The 14,606-nt window shown below is 44.3% G+C and overlaps 1 protein-coding gene across 3 annotated transcripts in view; it reads right to left on the bottom strand.

The window, feature by feature from the left end:
• rngtt (RNA guanylyltransferase and 5'-phosphatase) overlaps window positions 1–14,606 on the bottom strand; it is a 520,247-nt gene that overhangs the window by 122,417 nt on the left and 383,224 nt on the right. For all 3 annotated transcript variants that reach the window (XM_072499776.1, XM_072499775.1, XM_072499777.1), the window contains one exon: window positions 5,739–5,839. In XM_072499776.1, coding sequence (XP_072355877.1) covers window positions 5,739–5,839 — 101 coding nt within the window. The remainder of the gene's footprint in view (window positions 1–5,738; window positions 5,840–14,606) is intronic.

The following is a 14,606-nucleotide window of genomic DNA, read 5'->3' as shown; positions in this document are numbered from 1 at the left end:
AATGACAGGTGCTGCCGGTACGTACAAGGCCTCATGCGGCTTGGCACATCCTCCTCCTCGGCCTGTTGGCTCTCCATCCAGGGCAGCAGCCACCTGTCCTTCTGCGGCAGGCTCCGCTGTCGAAGATTCCTTCTCTTCCTCGAGCAGTTCCAGCTCATAAAGCCGCAGGACATCTCCCAGGCCTGCAGCGACTAGCAGGAAGGCTACCATTGCTACTTGAATTCCAATATCCATTGTCTGCAGGGGGTGAAAGTCTGACATGCTAGCATGGTGTCCCCGTGCCCAACGGGCTACAGGGTGGCCCCGGTTAGCACTGCGGACTCTGCTCCGGCATGTCTTCCCCACCCCCCATGCCTATCTCCGCACCCCTGGCCCCATCGTTGCCCAGCACAATGGGGGCCTCTGCTTCTGGCGCCGGCCCGATGCCAGAGATACCATTGGCTGGCACTGCCCTTGCTAGGGGTACTCTCCGCAGCACCCACCCCATGCCCCTATAGGGGGCTATAGTGGGCATTATCCTGGGTGGGTTGCAGGCTGGTGGCAGAGGATGGGTGGGGGCACCCATACGGCCGGTATCACTCTGCAGAAACAGGAGCTAAGGTGAGTGGTCAGTGGGATGCGCAGCAAGATGGTTGCCTTGCAGGCCATGGTAATGGCAGTCCAGGACTGGACACCGCCTGTTTGTCTCGTCCCCTCCCCCCCCATCTCGGCCACTCAGCCTGTTCGTCACCCCACCTCCCCCGAAAAGCCAGCATCCGGCCCGGCAGCCCATAGTTGTGTCTCTCTGTGTCCTACCTCCTCTCTCTTCCCCATCAGTCATGACGCCGGTTTCACCATTTTAAAAAGCACAAGTGAACTGCGCCGACAAGAACTCGGCCCATCGGAGGAGGAGAATCGCAGAGGCCAGTGAGAATACCGGGTCAGGCCCGCTAATGATATAATAACAATAAACTTTATTGTCACAAGTAGGCTTACATTAACACCGCAATTAAGTTATTGTGAAAAGCCCCTAGTCGCTACAGTCCGGTGCCTGTTTGGGTACACAGAGGGAGAATTTTGGATATCCAAATTACCTAACAAGCACGTCTTTTGAGACTTGTGAGAGGAAACCAGAGCACCCGGAGGACATTCGCAGACACGGGGAGAACGTGCAGACTCCACACAGACAGTGACCCAAGCCGGGAATCGAACCTGGGACCCTGGAGCTGTGAAGCAACTGTGCAACTGTGCCGCCCACAGATATGCAGACGGTGTTTACTGTACGCATGTTTCAGAACGCATGACGCCGCAGTTGGGGTGACAGAGAATTGCGATTTGGCATCAAATCGGTGCCAGCCACGCTTTTGCCGTCTGAACTTATTCTCTGCCCAATCCCATTTCCCGAATTTGCCGTCGGCCAATGGAGAAACCAATATGTTTAACTTTATCGATCTTCAATAGGATTATACTTTCATGTACAGAATTTTTTTTTTCTGTGTTTGTCAGTAAAACGAGATCCTTACATTAGTTTTACATGGTACAACTGAATAACATAAGCTGACATTCATTAATGTATGCCATCACGACCTTATTGGTAAAAATAAAATGTTGATATTCACATATGAATAACGGGCAACAACACATTCCAAGGTTGGGATGTGTTACTGCATTGTAACAACTGTGTTTTTCAAACTTTTTATCCTAGGACCCACTTTTGCCAACTGGCCAATTTTCCTGACCAACGCTGGCCGACATTCGTGACTCATGTCACGTTTGCTTACCTTTAATGCGGAAGGGGAGCCTGCTTGGTCCTCACAATCTCACAAATCCGCATATCAGGTGCAGACTTCAGCCCGTTCCTTTGAGCCACCTTAATCTTTGTGTGAATGGACAATCCAACCTCGCACATGCTATTCAAAATGCTTGTTTTACTCAGCATAGGATACTCCTGCGAGATGCTACTCCAGAATGCTGACAGCCTCATGGCCTTTTGGTGTGTTTTTAATGTGCTGTCACAGGCAAGGTACAGCTGTGTAGTCTTTACATTTGGAGTAAGTTTAAATTAATAACTGACTCTGGGGTCTTGAACCTCAAAAGGAAGTTTTCATCCACCACTTCTCTTTCAAAATCTGAAACTTCTCCTCTGATTTGCCAGTACTTCTCCGCATATAACACACATGAGCTATGCATCCGTAATTGCACTGGGACAATTGACAAAACCATACCTCATGAAATCACCTTTATACGGCTTTGTTCCTGAATTAAACTTGTTCTTTGTAGGCTGCTAACCAGAGACCCTCAAGCTCTGTACAGAGTTAACACAAGCTCTGCTCTGTCCAACCCTGGACTCTCCTGGGCAGCTCTCTCCAGCAGATTCAGTTGAGAGATCCTGACCACTAGGTACACTGCCTATTTGTGTCTCTAACATCTCTTACTTGTAAGAAAATGCCTCAACCGGGACCTGGGATTCATGTCGCATTACATTCATCCCCCACCATCTGGCCTGCGAAATCCTACCAACTGTCCTGGCTTGATACAATTCACACCTCTTTAACCTGGGGTTACCCCATCTCTGGATCTGTAAAGATTTAATCACCTGCTAATGGTCGCATTCCAAGCATTGTTTGGCATCTTTGAATTTGTCTATATATATGTTTCTGGAGCGTACTTCTTCATTCACCTGAGGAAGGAGCAGCGCTCCGAAAGCTAGTGACATCGAAACAAACCTGTTGGACTTTAACCTGGTGTTGTAAGACTTCGTACTTGTAAGAAAATGATTCATCTTCACAGTCGTCTTGCCTTGCTTTCCAGCAGCTAGAAAATGGAAGACCTCTCCTCTGTGATTTAGAGCCAATAGCACATAGAGGGAGCTTGATGTGAAGTGTACGGGCAGGACACGTGCTGCTGCCACTTCTGCACGGAAGACTGCACATTTCCTCTCCTCATGTAAAAGGCGGCAGTGGCCGCCATTCTCAATAAAATTGCTGGTAGCTGCTGTTGGGCAATTCTCCAGCGATTGGGACCACTGCAGGAATGCCACGACCGATCGCTCCGCGACCCTCCCAAAACCCGTCCGCAACCCATCCTTGGGTTACGACCCGCACTTTGAAAATCGCTGTGTTACCCTATACATACCTCAATGCTGATCAGTGGATTGTTTTGATGATACATTCACTTATTTGCACCTTGACAATTATATCTATTAATACTTTGAAAACAAACTCACATAATATACAGGGTTACTTGCGATGCAGTGTAGCAGGAAATGCACCCTCCTATATAGTTTTCAAAAACTCCAAATTCCCCAAAGAAAAAATAGTTTTGGCCAAAAACTTATTTTCCAGTTAGTCCTGTACCTCTGCCACAATATATTTGCTCCCTTCCTCCTCAAACATTAGAGCATAATTGCCTAGTTTTACTTAAAATACATTTTTTAATACGAACTGATCTCATCCGGCATTGCTCATATAAAGTCTGGGATTTTAGTACACTCAGGGGCTGGTTTAGCACACTGGGCTAAATCGCTGGCTTCTAAAGCAGACCAAGGCAGGCCAGCAGCATGGTTCAATTCCTGGGCCAGCCTCCCCGAACAGGCGCCAGAATGTGGCGACTAGGGGCTTTTCACAGTAACTTCATTGAAGCCTACTTGTGACAATAAGCAATTTTAATTTCATTTCATGATGGTCAGTTGAAAATATGACCTGTCCCTTTAAGGCCACTGCTCAGTTACTCTGTGGGAAAATGGTTTAAATCAATGAACAATAAATAGTGGGCATTTGGAATTCTGAAGATTCTTTCAAATGGCAACAGTCTCTAAATATTGTCTCAAAGTCAGAAAAGAATGGTTGAAAATAAATAAATTTTGTTTGTTTCTTGCAATTTTTATTTTTAAATGGATGTTCAATCAGATATGTAGCTTCAAATGTAACAGTAATAGTAGTTATCCTGACCAAACTCAGTGCTGAGAAATCAAAATTCAGTCATAAGGAGGCCTTGTGGCACAGTGGTAGCGTCCCTGCTGCTGAACCAGAAGCTCCGGGTTTGAGTCCAACAGTTGGACGGCTGGCCACGGAAGGAGCATCCAACACAGTTCAATGTACCCAGCTTGGGAATCCTTCCACCAATTAACCCCAGTCTTCCTCAAAAGGTAAAGTGTGGGTGTGAAGATATACTGGGCAATGTGGCCCAGTGGTTAGCACTGCTGCCTATGGCGCTGAGGACCTGGGTTCAATCCCGGCCCCGGGTCGCTGTCCGTGTGGAGTTTGTCCGTGTGGAGTTTGCACATTCTCCCTGTGTCTGTGTGGGTTTCACCGCAACAACCCAAAGATTAACACTACACCCTGTATGCTTTATCCGATGTCAGTGCTTATGTAGTTACATTGTATATGTTGTGTTGCCCTATTATGTATTTTCTTTTATTCCATTTTCTTCTCATGTACTTAATGATCTGTTGAGCTGCTCGCAGAAAAATACTTTTCACTGTACCTCGGTACACGTGACAATAAACAAATCCAATCCAATCCATGTGCAGGTTAGGTGGACTGGCCACACTAAAATTGCCCCTTGAATGAAAAAATATAATTGGGTACTCTAAATTACCCAAAAAATCAAAACACAAACATTTAACAGACTTGAAGTCCAGTGAAGAATACTTTTAATAAAAAAACTAATTCATTTGTAAGGATGACACCAGAATGGAGAGGTTATACTTATCAGGATTAAACAGAGAAGGCTGAGGGTGATCTATTAGAGGTCTTAAAGATTATGAAAGATGTAGTGAAGCCGACTGCACTCAACGCTGGAATAAAAAATATAAGACAAGTCACCATTAGGGATTCAGAGAAAAGTCCTACCCAGAGAGTGGTCAGGCAATGAAACTCACAACTACAAGGAGTAACTGATGTTAATAGCTTAGAAGCATTTCAGGGAAACTAGATAAATATGGGGGAGAAAATAATAGGATATATTAATAAGAGTTAGGTGAAGTAGCACAGGAGGAGGCTTGTGTGGGTCTTAAATACCAGCATGCAGCAGTTGGGTCAAGTAATCTGCTCTGTTCTATAATAATTGTATTTAACAAATAATTATCTTGACTGCGTTAAGATATTATTTTATATAATTAGATTTCATGTAGCAGTCTCTATGTGTCAGGAGATACAATGGTACAGTGTGGGTACAATGCCAGTGAGGTGCTGAAGCTTGCTACCAGGATTTGTTTACATTAAAAAATTTCCACTAGATGATTGCACAAGCATTTGCAATTGCTAAATGCTGGCATTAAAAACATTTTTAACAGAAAATACATGTACGATATTTTAAATACAGTATAAATCAGAAATGTTTAGAAGTACTGCAACTGAATACAATTTTTGACATTTTAATGGTCCTGTCATTTAAATAATCATCAAACAATTGAAATTAGGGCATGGGGAAGAGACAATGAACCTAAACAGAAAGTGAAGCCTAGAGCACTGTATCTTTGTTGCATTTCTATTCAACATGTACACCTGCACCTTTCATAGTTTAATTAATTTGAATATAATTACATAATAATCCCAGTCTTTCACACGTTAGAAACAATTACTTTCTTCCTCATTGTGGAGTCAATCCAAATGAAATACTTGAAAACTACGTGCTTATGAATATCCTGAAAAAACAAGTTAGAGTACAAGCAGTCCACCCACAGGTTTCCAACACGTCATCCTTTCAGAAAATCAGAACAAAGTTACTGAAATAAATTTTTGTAGAAATTTGCTCACCCTTCGCCTCCAACTTTAGTTATTTTCAGACGAAAGTCAACAGAATTATGGCTTGGAGGCTTCCACTTTAGTATGTCATCACATCGACCAGGCTTGTACTTCTATACAAAATTTTAAAACAAGCACTTATCAGCATTTATTATTTTATTGCACATATCAAGACAACACAGAATAGTTAAAACATTTAATAGCGGTACATGGGCTTCATTTACAAAGAAAATATGAATGCGCCAAATGTAAAGAATTATAATTAAGAACTGTAGAATAATTGATTCATCAGTAAGACCTCAATCTTTGTTTCACATCACATTACCAGCAGGCGGGGGTGGGGGCAGTTAGATGGGTGGCTGTTTTGTGAAGTGGAGCGGGTTCACTTCCCATAGCGGCGGAGGTTAGTCATAAAGGCCCCGCTTTCCCAACCTAACTCCTCACGTGAGGGGTGGTAACCTTCTGGTTAAATTACTACCAGTCAGCTCTCTCTCAGTGGCAACATTTCCATTTACTAGCAGTTCTACAATTTGATATTTTGGTCTCCACCCAGATTCTTGCATCCGCTTTTTAGGGAAACTGGACATAATGGCGGACGTTACTCAAGTAAAAATGCTCCTTCTTTTGTGGTCTTTTCCGGTCATTGTACAAGAGTAATCAATGTGCCAGTGATAGATAATCAAACTAATATTGTCCTAACTGAACAAGTTAAATCATTCCCAAAGTGTCAAATTGGAATATGAGCCATTAATGTTAGACAGAAAACTAGGATCTAACTCGGCCAAACTGCAATATGAAACCAGTTTTACAGAAATTATAATTTGTTCAATTGAACACACAAACACCTGGTACTTTTAAAGATTAAAACTTTCAATGTATAAAGAAGCAAAGTTGTTTTGAGGGACTTCAATGGTCTGCTTCAGCTGATAATCATTGCTTTAGTTGACATAAATACAAATAATTAATTCCAGATGAATATATTAATTTACTGATTTCTGCAAAAGAAGACCACCATAATACCAGTACCAAAGAAGAACAAGGTGGCGTGCCTCAACGACTACCGACCGGTGGCCCTGAGTCTGTACCATGAAATGCTTTGAGCGGCTAGTTATGAGACGGACCAACGCCAGCCTCCCAGATGTTCTTGATCCATTGCAGTTCGCCTACTGCGGCAACCGGTCCACAGCAGATCCTATCTCTCTGACCCTACAATCAACTCTCGAACATCTCAACAACAAAGACACCTACGCCAGACTGCTGTTCATGGACTACAGCTTCACCTTCAACACGATTATCCCAACAAGACTAATAACCAAACTCTGCAATCTTGGACTTGACCCCTCCCTGTGCAGCTGGATCCTTGACTTCCTCACCAACAGACCGCAATCTGTCAGGATAGGTAATAGCCCCTCTGCCACAATAGTCCTCAACACCTGGGCCCCGCGCAAGGATGTGTGCTCAGTCCTTTACTGTACTCCCTGTACACACACGACTGTGTGGCGAGATTCAACTCCAATTCAATCTATAAGTTTGCAGAAAGAAGAAGAAGAAATAGCTTGTCACAAGTAGGCTTCAATTAAGCTACTGTGAAAAGCCCCTAGTCGCCTCATTCCAGTGCTTGTTCAGGGAGGCCGGTACAGGAATTGAATCTGCGCTGCTGGTCTTGCTTTGCATTACAAGCCAGCTGCTTAGCCCAGTGTGCTAAACCAGCCCCTAAACCAGATGATATGACTGTGATGGGTCGTATCTCAAACAACAACGAATCAGACTACAGAAGGGAGATAGATTACTTGGTTGCATGGTGACCGAAAACAACCTCTCTCTAAATGCTGGAAAGACCAAGGAACTGATCATCGACTTCAGGAAGCGTAGCACGACACCCCCACACCCCCATCTGCATCAATGGCTCCAAAGTAGAGATGGTAGATAGTTTTAAGTTCCTGGGGGTCAACATCACCAACAGTCTGTCTTGGTCCACTCACGATGCAACAGTCAAGAAAGCCCCAAAACATCTCTACTTCCTGCGGAAGCTAAAGAAATTCGGCATGTCTGCATCGACTCTCACAAATTTCTACAGATGTGCCAGAGAGAGTATCCTATCCGGCTGCATTACAGCTTGGTATGGCAACTGCTCGATCCAAGATCGCAAGAAACTACAGAGTGTGGTGAACTCAGCCCAATGCATCACACAAGCTTGCCACCCTCCCATTGATTCTGTATACACCTCCCGCTGCCTCAGAAAGGCAGACAGCATTATCAAAGACCCCACCCACCCAGGCATTGCTTTCTTCCAGACTCTTCCATCAGGCAGAAGATACAGAAGTCTGAAGACCCGCACATCCAGACATTGGAACAGCTTCTTCCCCACATTTACTAAACTCCTCAAGGACTCTCCTTTGGACTGATCTGTTCCCTGTAAGAACACTATTCACGATGCCCTATGCTGCTCTTGTTTGGCCTTGTTCCGCACTGTAACCAATCACTATTTATGGACAGCACGGTAGCGCAAGTGGATAGCACTGTGGCTTCACAGCGCCAGGGTCTCAGGTTCAATTCCCTGCTGGGTCACTGTCTGTGAGGATCTGCACGTTCTCCCCGTGTCTGCGTGGGTATTGCTCCAGTTTCCTCCCACAGTCCAAAGACGAGCAGGTTAGATGGATTGGCCATGATAAATTGCCCTTAGTGTCCAAAACGGTTAGGAGGGGTTATTGGGATACGGGGATAGGGGGGGAAGTGAGGGCTTAAGTGGGTCGGTGCAGACTCGATGGGCCAAATGGCCACCTTCTGCACTGTATGTTCTATGTTCTATTTGTTGATACACCACTGTCAATATACTCTGTCGATTATTCTTTTGTCTACTATGTACGTACTATGTATGTTCCCTTGGCCGCAGAAAAATACTTTTCACTGTACTTCGGTACATGTGACAATAAATATCAATCAATCAATCAATACTATGCTCATTTGAAAAGCATGAAAGCAACAAAAAGCTTTTGTTATCAAGGCAATCTGCATACTGGTAAACTCAAGTTTCAACAATACAAGCAACTGCAGCTGAACAAAATTAAAATTGAAACCGCGGAGGGTGTGCAATATAATAATAAATTATTTTCTTCCCCTCAATTCTTCACAGGAACTTGATTTAATTCAACTATCTAGTGAAGTCACAAGATAGTATCCCCAAAAGACAACAGACTGGGTGTTAAAGGTTTGGGTTAAATTTTCCTTCTGCTCATTTCTCAGATATTACAGGACTGATATTTCCCTGGCGTTGGGGGTCACTGGGCAACCAGACAGGCCCCGGCAGGATTTCTGCTTCCAGGACTAAAGAGGGGAATAAGGGAGTGTTGCAGAAAGGATGCAGTTACAGCACCGGAAGTGGCAAGGAAAGTGCAGAGAACCTCAAGAAGAATGAGATTGCAGCAATAATAATCTGTTGAAAAGATGGTATCTAAAGATAAATACTCAATGCCAAATTGGAAGCAATCCTAGGTCCTCTCGTCATTTATGGGAGTCAGGGACATTTTCATCTCTACCTTGGGTCTATTACAAACTTCCAAGCAATGTTTCCAAGGAACAGCAATAAGACTAGGAGGTAGGAGTGAAACAGACCAGGATGCCATTCTTGCCTCCCACCAGCAATGACATGCAATGAACGGTATCAGTGTAGTCAGCAGCAGTCCCAGTGGGATTGGAAAATTCAGGTCCAGGCAAGTAGGCATTGGTAGATCTCAATATACCCTGCATTTCTCCTGAGCTCCATAGAACATAGTAGCACAGGAAATTCAGATATTTTACAAAGTATTGAGACACATACGAACATCTGAATTATAGAAGATTTTGCCTGTTAAGCCTGCTCTGCCATTCAATAGGATCATGGCTGGTGTTTTTGTGTTTCTAATTCCACATTCCCGTCTACCCCCATAAACCTTTGATTCCCTTGCCTAACAAGGATCTCTCTGCCTCCGTCTTAAAATTATTCAGTGACCCTGCCTCCACCGCCTTCTGAGGAAAAGGGTTCCAAAGACCCTCCAAGTGAAAAAGTTTCTCCTTATCTGTCACAAACAGTGACCTCTAGTTCTAGATTCGCCCACAAGAGGAAACATCCTATTCACATCCACCTTGTCAAGATCGCTCAGGATCGTATATGTTTCAATCAAGTCACCTCTTACTCTTCTAAACTCCAGCAGATACAAGCCTAGCCTGTCCAACATTCACTCATAAGACAATATGCTCATTCCAGATTTAAATCCAGTAAATCTTTTCTGAACCACCTCCAACATGTACATTCTTCCTTAAATAAGGAGACCAACTGCACAGAGTATTTGTGACGTGGTCTCACCAAGTCCCTTACTTTTATGTTCAATTCCACTCGTAATGATGGATAGCATTCCATTCGCTTTCTTAATTACTTGTACCTGCACACTAACATTTTGTGACTTGTATTGGAACCATAGATCCCTCTGCACCTAAACATTCTGCAGCCATTCTCTGTTTAAAACATACTCTGCTTTTTTATTCTTCCTGCGAAAGTGAATAACTTCACATTTTCCCACATAATGCTCCAACTCCAATCTCCACATAGGAGACAGTTAAATAAGTTAAGAGCCCATGGTGTTAAGGGTAGGATCCTGGACCCTGGCATGGATAGAGAATTGGCTGACTGGCAGAAGGCAGAGAGTGGGGAAGGTGTCTTTTTCAGGATGGCAGCCAGTGACTAGTGGTGTGCCTCAGGGGTCTGTGCTGGGGCCATAACTATTCACAATATACATTAATGATCTGGAAGAAGGAACTGAATAATAATAATTGCTTATTGTCACAAGTAGGCTTCAATGAAGTTACTGTGAAAATCCCCTAGTCGCCACATTCCTGCACATGTTCGGGGAGGCTGGTACGGGAATTGAACCCGCGCTGCTGCCTTGTTCTGCATTACAAGCCAGCTATTTAGCCCTCTGTGCTAAACCAGCCCCTGAAGGCGCTGTTGCTAAGTTTGCAGATGACACAAAGATCAGTAGAGGACAGGTAGTATTGAGGAAGCAAGGGGGCTGCAGAAGGACTTGGACAAGCTAGGAGAGTGGGCAATGAAGTGGCAAATGAAATACAATGTGGAAAAGTGTTACGCACTTTGGAAGGAGCAATTTAGGCATAGACTATTTTCTAAATGGGGAAATGCTTAGAAAATCAGAAGCACAAAGGGACTTGGGAGTCCCTGTTCACGATTCTCTTAAGGTTAATGTGCAGGTTCAGTCGGCAGTTAGGAAAGCAAATGCAATGTTAGCATTCTTGTCAAGAAGGCTACAATACAAGACCAAGGATGTACTTCTGAGGCTGTAGAAGGCTCTGGTCAGACCCCATTTGGAGTGAGCTGTTTTGGGTCCCGTATCTATGGAAGGATGTGCTGGCCTTGGAAAGGGTCCAGAGGAGGTTCACAAGAATGATCCCTGGAATGAACAACTTGTCGTATGAGGAACGGTTGAGGACTGTGGGTCTGTACTCGTTGGGAGTTTAGAAGGATGAGGGGGGATCTCATTGAAATTTACAGGACAGTGCGAGGCCTGGATAGAGTGGACATGGAGAGGATGTTTCCACTCACTTGCAGGAAAAACTAGAACCAAAGGACACCATCTCAGACTAGAAGGACGGTCCTTTAAAACAGAGATGAGGGGGAATTTCTTCAGCCAGAGAGTGGTGAATCTGTGGAACACTTCGCCGCAGAAGGCTGTGGAGGCCAATTCACTGAGTGTCTTTAAGACAGAGATAGATAGGTTCTTGATTAATAAGGGGATCAGGGGTTATGGGGAGAAGGCAGGAGAATGAGGATGAGAAAAATATCCGCCATGATTGAATGGCAGAGCAGACACGATGGGCAGAGTGGCCTTCTTCTGCTCCTTTGTCTTATGGTCTGATAGTCTAACTGCCAGATTTTTGGCAACTCACTCAACCTGTCCAGATCTGTCTGCAATCTCCTTATGTCCTCTTCACAACATACTTTCCTACTTATCTTTGTGTCATCTGCAAATTTAGCTGCCATGCCTTCGCTCCCCTCATCTATGCCATTGATATAAATTGTAAAAAACGGGAGGTCCAGCACAGACCCCTTCACTCTTCATACGCTGCCAATCAAAAAGACCTATTTATGTAAACTCTCGGTTTTGTCAGCTAGCCAATCTTCTAATCATGCTAACATGTTAACCCTACACCATGAGCTCCTACTTTACATAATAATTTTTTAATGAGATTATAGATATCATATGGAGTTTTTCTTTAGTCAAAAGATTTGCATGTATAGAACATAGAACATTACAGCGCAGCACATGCCCTTCGGCCCTCGATGTTGCGCCGACCTGTGAAACCACTCTAAAGCCCATCTACACTATTCCCTTATCATCCATATATCTATCCAATGACCATTTGAATGCCCTTAGTGTTGGCGAGTCCGATATTGTTGCAGGCAGGGCATTCCACGCCCTTACTACTCTCTGAGTAAAGAACCTACCTCTGACATCTGTCCTAAATCTATCTCCTCTCAATTAAAAGCTATGTCCCCTCATGCTAGACATCACCATTCGAGGAAAAAGGCTCTCACTGTCCACCCTATCCAATCCTCTGATCATCTTGTATGCCTCAATTAAGTCACCTCTTAACCTTCTTCTCTCTAAGGAAAACAGCCTCAAGTCCCTCAGCCTTTCCTCATAAGATCTTCCCTCCATACCAGGCAACATTCTGGTACATCTCCTCTGCACCCTTTCCAATGCTTCCACATCCTTCTTATAATGCGGCGACCAGAATTGCACGCAATACTCCAAATGTGGCCGCACCAGAGTTTTGTACAGCTGCAACATGACCTCATGGCTCCGAAACTCACTCCCTCTACCAATAAAAGCTAACACACCATACGCCTTCTTAACAACCCTCTCAACCTGGGTGGCAACTTTCAGTGATCTATGTACATGGACACCGAGATCTCTCTGCTCATCCACACTGCCAAGAATCTTACCATTAGCCCAGTACTCTGAATTCCTGTTATTCCTTCCAAAATGAATCACCTCACACTTTTCTGCATTAAACTCCATTTGCCACCTCTCAGCCCAGCGCTGCAGCTTATCTATGTCCCTCTGTAGCTTGTAACATTCTTCCGCACTGTCCACAAATCCACCGACTTTAGTGTCATCTGCAAATTTACTCACCCATCCTTCTACACCCTCCTCCAAGTCATTTATAAAAATGACAAACAGCAGTGGCCCCAAAACAGATCTTTGTGGTACACCACTAGTAACTGGACTCCAGTCTGAACATTTCCCATCAACCAGCACCCTTTGTCTTCTTCCAGCTAGCCAATTTCTGATCCAAACTGCTAAATCACCCTGAATCCCCTGCCTCCGTATTTTCGGCAGTAGCCTACCATGGGGAACCTTATCAAACGCTTTACTGAAACCCATATACACCACATCAACTGCTTTACCCTAATCCACCTGTTTGGTCACCTTCAAAGAACTCAATAAGGTTTGTGAGGCACGACCTACCCTTCACAAAACCCTGTTGACTATCTCTAATCAAATTATTCCTTTCCAGATGATTATACATCCTATCTCTTGTAAACCTTTCCAAGATTTTGCCCACAACAGAAGTAAGGCTCACTGGTCTATAGTTACCGGGGTTGTCTCTCCTTCCCTTCTTGAACAAGGGGACAACATTTGCTATCCTCCAGTCTTCTGGCACTATTCCTGTAGACAAAGATGACTTAAAGATCAAAGCCAAAGGCTCAGCAATCTCCTCTCTAGCTTCCCAGAGAATCCTAGGATAAATCCCATCAGGTCCAGGGGACGTATCTATTTTCACACTTTCCCGAATTGCTAACACCTCCTCCTTATGAACCTCAAGTCCTTCTAGTCTAGTAGCCTGAAGTATTCTCTTCGACAACATTATCTTTTTCCTGTGTGAATACTGACGAAAAATATTCATTTAGCACCTCTCCTATCTCCTCGGACTCCACGCACAACTTCCCGCTACAGTCCTTGACTGGCCCTACTCTTACGCTAGTCATTCTTTTATTCCTGACATATCGATAGAAAGCTTTAGGGTTATCCTTGATCCTACCTGCCAAAGACTTCTCGTGTCCCCTCCTGGCTCTTCTTAGCTCTCTCTTTAGGTCCTTCCTAGCTAACTTGTAACTCTCAAGCGCCCGAACTGAACCTTCATGTCTCATCTTTACATAAGCCTCGTTCTTCCTCTTGACAAGTGTTTCGACTGCTTTAGTAAACCACGGTTCCCTTGCTCGACCACTTCCTCCCTGTCTGACAGGTACATACTTATCAAGGACACGCAATAGCTGTTCCTTGAACGAGCTCCACATTTCCATTGTGCCCATCCCGTGCAGTTTTCCTCTCCATCCGATGCATCCTAAGTCTTGCCTCATCGCATCATAATTGCCTTTCCCCCAGATATAACTCTTGCCCTGTGGTACATACCTATCCCTTTCCATCACTAAAGTAAACATAATCGAATTGTGGTCACTATCACCAAAGTGCTCACCTACCTCCAAATCTAACACCTGTCCTGGTTCATTACCCAGTACCAAATCCAAAATGGCCTCGCCTCTCGTTGGCCTATCTACATACTGTCAGGAAACCCTCCTGCACACATTGGAAAAAAAAACAGACCCATCTAAAGTACTCGAACCATAGCGTATCCAGTCAATATTTGGAAAGTTAAAGTCCCCCATAACAACTACCCTGTTGCTTTCGCTCCTATCGTGAAGCATCTTTGCAATCCTTTCCTCTACATCTCTGGAACTTTTCAGAGGCCTATAGAAAACCCCTAACAGGGTGACCTCTCCTTTCCTGTTTCTAACCTCAGCCCACACTACCTCAGTAGACGAGT

Source organism: Scyliorhinus torazame, chromosome 4, assembly GCF_047496885.1.
Source record: "Scyliorhinus torazame isolate Kashiwa2021f chromosome 4, sScyTor2.1, whole genome shotgun sequence".
NCBI lineage: Eukaryota > Metazoa > Chordata > Chondrichthyes > Carcharhiniformes > Scyliorhinidae > Scyliorhinus > Scyliorhinus torazame.
This window is presented reverse-complemented; position numbering and strand designations above follow the sequence as displayed.